The sequence below is a fragment of the Heterocephalus glaber genome, unplaced genomic scaffold (genome assembly GCF_053883595.1).
Source record: "Heterocephalus glaber isolate CG9 unplaced genomic scaffold, H.glaber_assembly_v1.0 deba00001227, whole genome shotgun sequence".
NCBI lineage: Eukaryota > Metazoa > Chordata > Mammalia > Rodentia > Bathyergidae > Heterocephalus > Heterocephalus glaber.
In genome coordinates this window covers 265,954-276,496 of record NW_028258220.1, presented here as the reverse complement: position 1 = coordinate 276,496, position 10,543 = coordinate 265,954, and the positions used below count along the sequence as shown (strand labels likewise).

General features: G+C 36.5%; 1 protein-coding gene across 1 annotated transcript; it reads left to right on the top strand.

The window, feature by feature from the left end:
* The first annotated feature begins 9,851 nt into the window (after nucleotides 1-9,851).
* Nucleotides 9,852-10,340, top strand: LOC147828208 (translationally-controlled tumor protein-like). Its single transcript, XM_087210889.1, has one exon. It carries the CDS (start codon nucleotides 9,852-9,854, stop codon nucleotides 10,338-10,340), a length of 489 nt encoding a protein of 162 aa, XP_087067015.1.
* The last annotated feature ends 203 nt before the right edge of the window (nucleotides 10,341-10,543 follow it).

The window sequence follows — 10,543 nt, the reverse complement described above, 5'->3', positions numbered from 1 at the left end:
CACAGTGGTTGCACCAGTCTGCACTCCCACCAACAATGGTGAAGGGTTCCTTTCTCCCCATAACCCCACCAGCATGTGTTATTTGTTGATTTCTTGATAGCAGCCATTGTTTCTGGGGTGAGGTGGAATCTCAGGGTTGTTTTCATCTGCATCTCTCGAATGACGAGTGATGTGGAACATTTTTTCATATATTTGTTTGCTGCTTTTACTTCTTTGTCTGAGAAATGTCTGTTCATTTCAGGTGCCCATTTTTTAATTGCGTCTTTGAATTTGGGGATCTGATTTTTTTCAATTCTTATTTATTCTAGATAGTAGTCCTTTGTGTGAGGTACATCTGCTAAATTTTTTTCCCATATTGTAGGTTGTCTGTTAGCTCTCTTGGTGGTTTCTTTTTCAGTCCAGAAGCTTTTTAATAAGATGAGATCCCAGTTGTTGATTCTTTCTGCTAGTTCCCGACCAGTCATGCCATGTTAAAGGAGGAAAGGTTTATTTAGCTCACAGTTTGTAGAGGTTTCAGTCCATAATCAGCTGGCTCCGAACAGGGTGGCATGACAGACAAGCATCACAGGGAAGAAATAGTTCGTGGCAGCCAGCAACAGGAACAAGGGACCTTAACAGTGTCTTTCTGGCCCTTTTATCTTATGTAGACTACTTAGAGTGGGTAGCACTTACACCCTTACTCCTAGTGGCCTTGATCCTAGCATTGCACTGTGCATCAATTGCAGCTTCACCCATTCTAGACCCAGCGACCTCTGAAAAAGCCCCACCTATGACCGCATGAGGCTGGGGGGGGGCATTCAAACACAAAATATAATATATACATATATATAAATATATGGGGTTTTTTTCTATTGAAAATTTTCTGATAACCATAGTGTCTGTCCTTTAAAATGGAGCAAATATCTACCCACTTTCTGGTATTATTTTTGGAATCTTAATTTTTTTCTGTCTTTCAATATGTGTTTCAGTACTTGGATTTTGTAGCTCATTGAATAATTTGCATCAGTTTCCTTATACAAAATATCATCTATTTATATATAATTAGTATTAGCCTGATTAATAAAACCCATAATGCCAGGTATTACACTTAAAAATACTTTGTTATTAATGGTTGTATGTGTAGCCCTTGCCTAATATGCACAAGGCTCAACATTCAGTTCCTACCACTGCAAAAACCAAAAGCAAGCAAACAAACAAACAAACCAAAAATATTTGTTATTGATAAACTTTATCAAAAATATTTTAGGGCTGGGGATTTAGCTCAGTGGTTTCACCACCTGCTTTGCAAGTGCAAGGACCCGAGTTCGATCCCCAGCACCAAAGAAAACCCAAAAAACATTTTAATAGTGGAAAAGTATAGTGATAGTGATGATTGAAAGTGTTACCCTTGGCTTCCAAAACAATTATCATTAATTGTCTAAGTATTAAATATGTATGTATTTAGTATCACACTTAGATTTGTCACTGTTTATATCACATATTTATATTATGTATTAAATGTATCTATATTATCTGTCATTTTTTATTAACTGTTCAAGCTTTTTCATATAGAAAAGAGTACCAATGCTTCTTGACTTATGGTTGTGTTACCTTCCAATAAACACATCCTCAAATGAAAACTTTTCATGTCAAAAATTAGTTTAAAGGAAGTAGGGCTATAGCTCAACTTGCTTCACATGCATGAGGCCCAGGCTTCCCTATACCCCTGATTAATCATTGGTTATGTTGTGTATTTCTCTCACACCAATGGGAATTATAAATATTCCTCACACTTCTCTAACTCTGAATTTCTTCTTATAATAAAATAATACATTAAACATTTTGTTTTAAGGTGAAATGAACCTTGTAATCAGTCTTTCTAGTTGATATAAATTCAATTAAAACTATAAAACATTGAGATATAAAATTGTAGTCCAATGCAAACTGTATGTTATTAAAATATAAAAACATAGTTGTTTGAACTTAGACTTAAAAGTAAAATGACCTTAAAACTTTAAAATCTTTATACATTATCTAAATGTTATATATTTCTATTTCTTCATGTGTTAATGGAAAATATTCACAGAACTTACTTACTTAATTCACGTCATTTTTGTTTGACCTACCCCTCAGATTTATTTATCTATTCACCTTCAGAATTTTGTCAATTTCATTAATTTTTTCCACAGGACCAATTTTCAGTTTTGTTGATTTATCCCCCTTCTAATGATTTTGATTCATTAAAATATTTTTCCAATTTGTCAGTTCTGTCTGCTTGCTCTGGGCTTAAATTGCTCTTATTTCTCTAGCTTCCTGAAACATTAAGAAGACTATTGATTTTAAACTTTCATCTTTATGATACAGTATTTGGATTTAATACTATAAAATTCCCTCTAAGCACTTTTTCACTACATTCCACACATTTTGATGTTTTATTTCATTTTTATTTATCATAATATATATTTACTTTTTCTTGGGATCTATTTTTGATCTATGTGTTATTTAGAAGTATATTTTTAGTTTTCAAATATATAGGGATTTTCAGTTATCTTTTTGTGATAGATTTCTAGTTTAAATACATTAAGGACACCTTTCAAATGATTTTTATTGTTTTAAATTTCTGAGTGTGATCCCCACTCCTGTTCAATATAGTTTTGGAAACATTAGCCACAGCAATTAGACAAGATAAAGAAATAACAGGAAAAAAGACAGGAAATGAACAAGTCAAATTGTCATTTGCAGATGACGTGTACTCTACAGAGAAGACCCTGAGAACTCCACCAAAAGTCTTCTAGACTTAATAACCAAATTCAGTAAAGTAGCTGGATACAAGGACAACACACAAAAATCAATAGCTTTCCTCTACACAAACAACAGACTCACTGAGAGAGAAATAGGGCAAAAAATTCCTTTCACGATAGCATCCAAAAAAACTGAAAGACCTAGGAATCAATCTAATGAAAGAAATCAAAGACCTCTTCTCTGAACACTATAGCACTCTGAAAAGAGATTGAAGATAATATGAGAAAATGGAGAGACATCCCCTGCTCCTGGGTAGGAAGGATCAACATAGTGAAAATGGCCATACTTCCAAAACTGCTATACAGATTCAATGGAACCCCAGTTGAAATCCCAGCAGCATACTTCACAGACCTTGAGAAAACAATCCAAAAATTCATTTGGAATGGGAAGAGACCCAGATTAGCTAAAGCAATTCCAGGTAACAGAGACATGGCAGGGTGAATCACAACCCCCAACTTGAAACTATACTGCAAAGCTACTGTGATAAAAACAGCATGGTACTGGCAAAGAAACAGACATGAGGACCAGTGAAACAGATTAAAAGATGCCGAAAGAACTCCAGACACACTCAGCCATCTCATCTTCGATAAAGGAACCAAACACCTTCACTGGAGGAAAATAGCCTCTTTAATAAATGGTGCTGGAAAAATTGGGTTTCAACTTGCCAAAGAATAAAGCTAGACCTATATCTCTCACCATACATTAAACTAAAATCAAAATGGATTAAAGATCTAAATATTAAAATAGAAACACTAAATCAGCTGGAACAGAGGTTAGGTAGAACTCTTTAAGACGTTGGTGCAGAAAAAGATTTTATGAACAAAACCTCAGTTGCCCATGAACTAGCACAGCAATCAGCAAGTGGGATCTATTCTTATTAAAAAGCTTCTGCACAGCAAGAGAAACCACCAACAGTGTAAAGAGACAACCCACAATATGAGAAAAAAATCTTCACCTGCTGTTCCTCAGACAAAGGTCTACTATCTCAAATCTACAAATAACTTTAAAAAATCAGGCCTCCCAAATTTAAAGAACCAATCCAAAAATGGGCATCTGAAATGAACAGACATTTCTCAGACAAAGAAGTAGAAATGGCAAATAAACATATGAAAAAATGTTCACATCACTGGACATTGGAGAAATGCAAATGAAAACAACTGTGAGATTCCACCTCACTCCAGAAAGAATGGCTGCTATCATGAAATCAACCAATAACAAATGCTGGTGGGGCTGTGGGAACAGAGAAACCCTGCTCCACTGCTGGTGGGAGTGTAGACTGTTGCAACCACTGTGGAAATCAGTATGGAGATACCTCAAAGAACTAGTACTTGAAGTCCCATTTGACCCAGCTATTCCCCTGCTTGGTATCTTCCCCCCAAAATTAAAAGAATCATACCACAGTGATATATGTGCACCCATGTTCATAGCAGCACAATCTGTACTAGCTAAAACTTGGAAGCAGCCCAATTGCCAATGACCTGGAGACTGCATAAAGAAAATGAGTTTTAAAAAAAAATAAAATGGAGTACTACTCAGGCATAAAAAATGAGAAATTAGGGACATTTATAGCTAAATGGATGCAAGTTGAGGCAATACTCTTAAGTGAAATAAATAGGACACACATGTAAATACTGAATAGTTTCTCTAGTGTGTGAAACTAAAAGTTTAAGTAAGGTTCATATAGTATAATAGATACTGTGAAATAGGAAGAAAAGAGGCAAAGGGGAAGGGGAAGTGGGAGGGTGGGTAAAACAAAAGACGGGAATGGAATTAATATGAGGAAATGAAAAAATGGAAACAAAATATTTGAGAAGAGGGAGGGATGGAGGGGTTGAAGGGAGGGCAGGGGAAGGGGGAAAAAATAAGAATCAAGAGAGATTATGTAAAGGTGCAAATTTCCAATGATGAATGTCATTATATTGTATTCCTAAAATGTACCAATAAAATAAAATTAAAAAAAAAATTGTGAGTGTGTGTTAAATACTGCAGGACATAACTATCTTGGTGAATGTTCCATGTGAAGTTTAGAAGAATATGTTATAAGGATGAAACTATACAATTCAATTAGATCAATCTGATTGATATTGCTGTTTAAGTTATCTGTAGCCTTACTGATTTCCTGATCTACCAATTACAGACAGGAATTTGTAGCTTTAAACTATGATAGTGGATTTCTTCATTTTTCCTTTTAATCTTACCATTTTTGCCCCATGAATTCTGTTGTTCTTTATGAGGCCACACATGATAAAATTATTGTATCTTCCTTGAGAACTGACCTGCTAATCATGACACAGTCCTCTTATCTCTGTTAACCTTCCTTGTTCTGAAGTCCGCTTTGCCTAAAGTTAGCACAGCTCCACTAACTTTCTTCTGATTAGAGAAAGTGTTTATAATTTTTAGTGTTAACACGGTCTATGTTTTTCTATCCCTTTACTTTTAACCTGAGTTTTAAAATATATTTCCTGCAGACAACATGCAGGAAGTATGGTGGTGGTGGTGGTGTGTGTGACTGTGTGTGTGTTTCATCTTCTCTGATAATCTCTTTCTTTTAATTGGACATTTAGATCACTAATTTATAGAAATGGATTTACTTCTATCTTCTTTGCAACTATTTTTTACTCATTGAATTTTTCTGCTTCTTTCTTACTATTTTTTCTGTCTTCTCTACTTTTGAGTATTTCATATAATTCCATTACCTCTAACTTAGCAATATAATATACATTTTTAACTGTACATATCTATGTAAAATAACATTATTCTTTATTCCTTTTAAGGTAGTAGGCACCTTCTAAAAATTTTTCAAATTCCTTCCTCTTTTCTCATGTTACATTCCTGGCATTCATTTCACTTCTCCATAAGCTATAATAGCCCAATACACTATTACCATTATTAGTTTACAAAGCAATCTTCTAGTTTGGTTAAGATTAAGAAAAATAAGAGATAGGAACTCGTCATCAGATATTTATTTGCCAATGAACTTCTCCTTATTTAGACTAAATATTTTAACTTAACCAAGTTTTCATCTACCTGAAAACATTCCTTCAGCATTTTTTGGAGCAAGTCTCTAGGAATGAACTCATCTAGTTTTCATTTGAGAAAGATTTCCTTCACTGGGATTATTTTTGTGGTTATAGCTATATGGGTGAGTATTTCTGTTTTGTTTTTGTTTTTGGTACCAGTGATCGAACTCAGGACCTTACACTTGTGAGGCAGGGGTTGGATCCACTGAGCTAACTCCCCAGCCCAGTATTTGGGTTTTTTAAAAATTGTTTTTGTTATTTATTGTTGCTGGCATTCCCACTGTGTATATATGTGTATATGTTACACCTGTGATTGTTCTATAGTCCTTAGACGTTATTTTCTATTATTTTTATTCTTTCTACTTTTTGCATATATGCCTGGAAAGTTTGAGCTAATATGTCTTCAAGCTCATGGAATCTTTTATTAGTTGTGTCCAGTATACTGATGAAATTGTCAGAGAGAACTCTTTATTTCTGTTATAGCATTTAATAACACTTCTTTTTTTTCTTATCAATTTCACTTTTTCTGCTTACTTTAATCATTTGTTCTTGCATATTGTCTACATTTTCTAGTAGAGAGTATAACATTATTAATCATAGTTATTGTTAAAGTCCTTGTCTGATGATGTCTGCCTGTGTGTATCCTACCTGATTCTGTCCTGAGGCTTGTTTTGTCTCTTCAGATTATGTTTTGTCTTGCTTTTAAAACAACTTGTCATTTTCTCCCTCCTCCTTTGTCTTCTTTCCCTTCTCTTCCTTTTCCCATCTCTTCCCTTTCCCTTCTCTTCTCCTTCCCTTCCTCATCCTCGTCCCCTCCCTCTTCCTTTTCCTCTTCCTCCTCCTTCTGCTGTTGAAAATTGGATGTGATGTATCAAGTAATAGGGGGATGAAGATTTTACAAAAACACTTAGTGTTTCATGTTAATCTGGCTACAAAATTGATTGTGTTTAATGTTTTCGATGACTGTTGGTGACAGAGGCTTCAAATTCCTCTGATGCACATGATTCTCCTCCATCATCCATCTGGGATCTTCTGTAAGACACCACTTTAGGCAAAGATCTGAAGGTCTCCTGTCAGTGGTTACTATACTAAAATTTTGTGGATGTGCTGCTATAACAAGATTTAATGTTATGATGAATTCTCAGTCTCATCACTTCCCATTTATTTCTCCTTACAAAAGACTAGAAGGAGCTGACAAGGGAGTGGAAATGCCCTACCCTGGAAGAGATAAAGCTCCAATAGTCCTTTTCCCCAAGGAATACACTTTTGTTGTGTGAAGACTTGGGATAGAAATAATAATACTTATTCTTCTGTTCACTGTCAGAGTCCTAATAGCTCTTCCTCGGATCTTTACCTTGAGCATCTAGGGGAAGTTTTGATGGTAAAGCCCATGAAGTGTGCAAAATTTTTTTAAATACTTATCCTAGAAGATTTTCATTTAAACTTAGGCTCCAGCACTTTGTCAAAACTACTACAAAGTGTTTCTACTAGTTTGTGGCTCCCCCAACTTCACTCTAGTTATGCAGAACTCAGCTTTGACTTCCCTGATGTACCACCTCTGTCCAGATTTCCTAGTGGTCGTTTGCTCCACAATTTCATTTTTCTGGTGTGTTCACACAAAAATAAGTGGATTTCTATTATATCCATCTTTTTCTGGTTGTAAAGACAGAAGTGATGATTTCCAAACTTTTAACATTTTAAGCTGAGGCCCTAAGTTGCGAATACAGTATTTTCAAGTTGATATTTCCTACAATGATGTGGAGAAAAAAAGTAAAAGTATGGAAAAAGTTACCACACATTTAGAAAGTCCACACTGATTTAGACAAAAACATCAGCCGTGGTAGTGACCTACAGTATAGTTAACAGTGTGTATGGAGTCGTCAACTATTAGTAGACTCGAATGACCACCAAATAGCAAAGCTCAAATTTTTTACTGAATCCATTAGCTCTTTTAAATTAATATTCAGAAGTGAAAATCTTTTTTGTTTGTTTTGTTTCCACTGGTACTACAACTCTTTCGGAGAGTGGGACCTGGAAAAGCATTACACAAGCAATTAAGTGATAGTGTGTTTTACATAGGTGAGGGCCTGGGGAAGTATAGTCATGTTTGTGTCATGGCAGAATGAGGCCCCCACAACTAATCTGGAAAATTCCTTTATCTTATAGACAGGAAGATTAAAGTCCTGTGAAAGATAGAGAATTGTTCCTTTGAAGCTAAGATCTACAGAAGTGCAAATAGAGATTTCTGAGTTCTCTTAATTGGCAAAATCAGAATAGTTTTGCAATGGTAATAGACTTGGTATCAATAAAAATGGTTTTCAGTATCAAGAAGCAAAAGATACATCTCTTTTTAAAGTCAGGAAACGTTTAAATAGCAAAAATTTTGAAAAGCTTGACATTAAATTTATCTCACAGTCATTTATTGTTAATTTGGCTTTATATTTTGTCATAATGCATGTCATTACCTTAGAAATGATTGCTTTCTGGGATTCATCTTGTGGCAAATGGAACTTCTTTTCTCTTCTCTCTTCCCCCTCTTTCTTCCTGTAGGTTTTCCTACTTTCTCCTTTTGTCTTTATCTCTCCAGATACAAATTCCTCACTGATGGAAACTGAAGCTCTGTTTCCTTTCCTGTTCTCACACTCTATACTCTCATTCTTCACTCTTTCTCTTTCTCCTAGAACATGCAGAGCACAAAGCACCCTGTAACCTTTCCAATATCTGTGATTGACATTTGGATCAAGTTTAATGTTGGCTTTTCAAAACCCTAGTGTCTCTGTCCAGGGCTTTGCAACACTGGGGCTGTTTCTTTATAGTGTTTCTTTTTTTGTTTTACTTTTTATATCTTTTCTATTTTTTGTTTTTTATAAATAACCCTGCTCAAACCATAGTTTAGACATCTTTAGTTCACATATTCCTTGTCTGAAAGCTGAAGAGCCCATGAGGTTTTAGTCTAGCTTTTGAAAATTGGGCCACTGATGCGGAAGAGATTCCTGACAGCAGCATGCAGCTGTCATTTTCTCTGATGACTTTACCCACACTTGAGTGTCCTTTAGCAAAATGACTGGAAGATGTGGTGCATCTTCTGGGACACTTTCTTCTATCTTGTGCATCAGGAGAGAATCACAGCAGTGGTCTCAGTGGACAATGGTAAGAACAAGACAGAAACTGCTATTATAAATGCAAAAAGTCAACTTGGATGTCAGCAGCTAAGTTTGGGGAGGCAAACTAAAAGGAGCTATAGTTTGAGAAAGGAATTGTATTATATCTTGCTCATGCCTCAAGCCATATATGGGAGCTACACTGAACATATTAGAGTAAATGATTTTCATTGTGCTTGGCTCCTGCGTGCTTTGGTTTCCTGCAGGGACCACATCCTTGTGGCTGGCAGTATAAACTGCCCTGAAACACAAAGTTCCTCAAGCACAGAGGTAATTACTGGAGCCATCTTGGGAAGTGTCATTTGCTTATAGGGACTGCTTGTTCTTCAAACCAAAGGCAGGAGCCTCATACTCTTGACAATCTTGAGAGTAATTTATTTTGAGCAATTTTTTATTTGGTAAGATCTCCAAATGAGCAGGGGATCAAGAGATGGAGGGGGAGGGCCAGGGATTTAACTCAGTCATTTCACCACCTGCTGCGCAAGCACAAGAACCTGAGTTCATTGCTGGTACCCCCCCCCAAAAGAGAGAGAGATAGAGGGAGTGAAGGGAAAGGGAAAGGGAATGAAGAAAGGAATTGATTTCTTATATACGTGTGCCAAATACACACAAGGACTCCAAACACTATGTACTGAAAACATGTACCAAAAAAAAAATTAAAAGAACAGAATGAAGGCCCAGGGATTTAGCTCAGTGGTTCTGCCGCCTGCTTGGCAAGTGCAAGGACCCGAGTTCGATCCCTGGCACCAAAAAAAGAAAGAAAGAAACAATAGTTCCTTTTCCGCCTGCTCACCCCTCACCCCATGCGCCCCTCTGGTTGCACCATGCTAGCTCTGAGCTCAGGGCTCCTGCTGAGCTAGCATGGCCGCGTCTCCCTTCAGCCACTGTCATGATTGTCTATCTGGACCTCATCAGCCACAATGAGATGTTCTCCAACATTTACAAGATCCGGGAGATCACGGGCAGGCTGTGCCTGGAGGTGGAGGGCAAGATGGTCAGTAGGACAGAGAGTAACATTGGTGACCCGCTCATTGGTGGAAACGCCTCTGCTGAAGGCCAGCAGGGTGAAGGTACTGAAAGCACAGTAGTGACTGGTGTGGATATTGCCATGAACCATCACTTGCAGGAATCCAGCTTTATAAAAGAGGCCTACAAGAAGTACATCAAAGATTATGTGAAATCAATCAAAAGCAAACTTGAACAAAGACCAGAAAGAGTAAAGCCTTTTTCAACAGGGGCTGCAGAACAAATCAAGCACATCCTTGCTAATTTCAAAAACTATCAAATCTTTATTGGTGCAAACATGAATCCAGACAGCATGGTTGCTCTCCTGGATTACCGTGAGGATGGTGTGACCCCATTTATGATTTTTCTTTAAGGATGGTTTAGAAATGGAAAAATGTTAATGGATTTGGCAGTTACCTTGGATCTATCACTTGTCATAACTGGCTGCTGCTTGTCATCCATACAACACTGGGATTTTAGACAAATGGGACTGATGTCATCTTGAATGCTTCGTTTATTTTGACCGTGATTTATTTGGAGTGGAGGCTTTGATTTTTAGGGGAAAAAAATGTCATG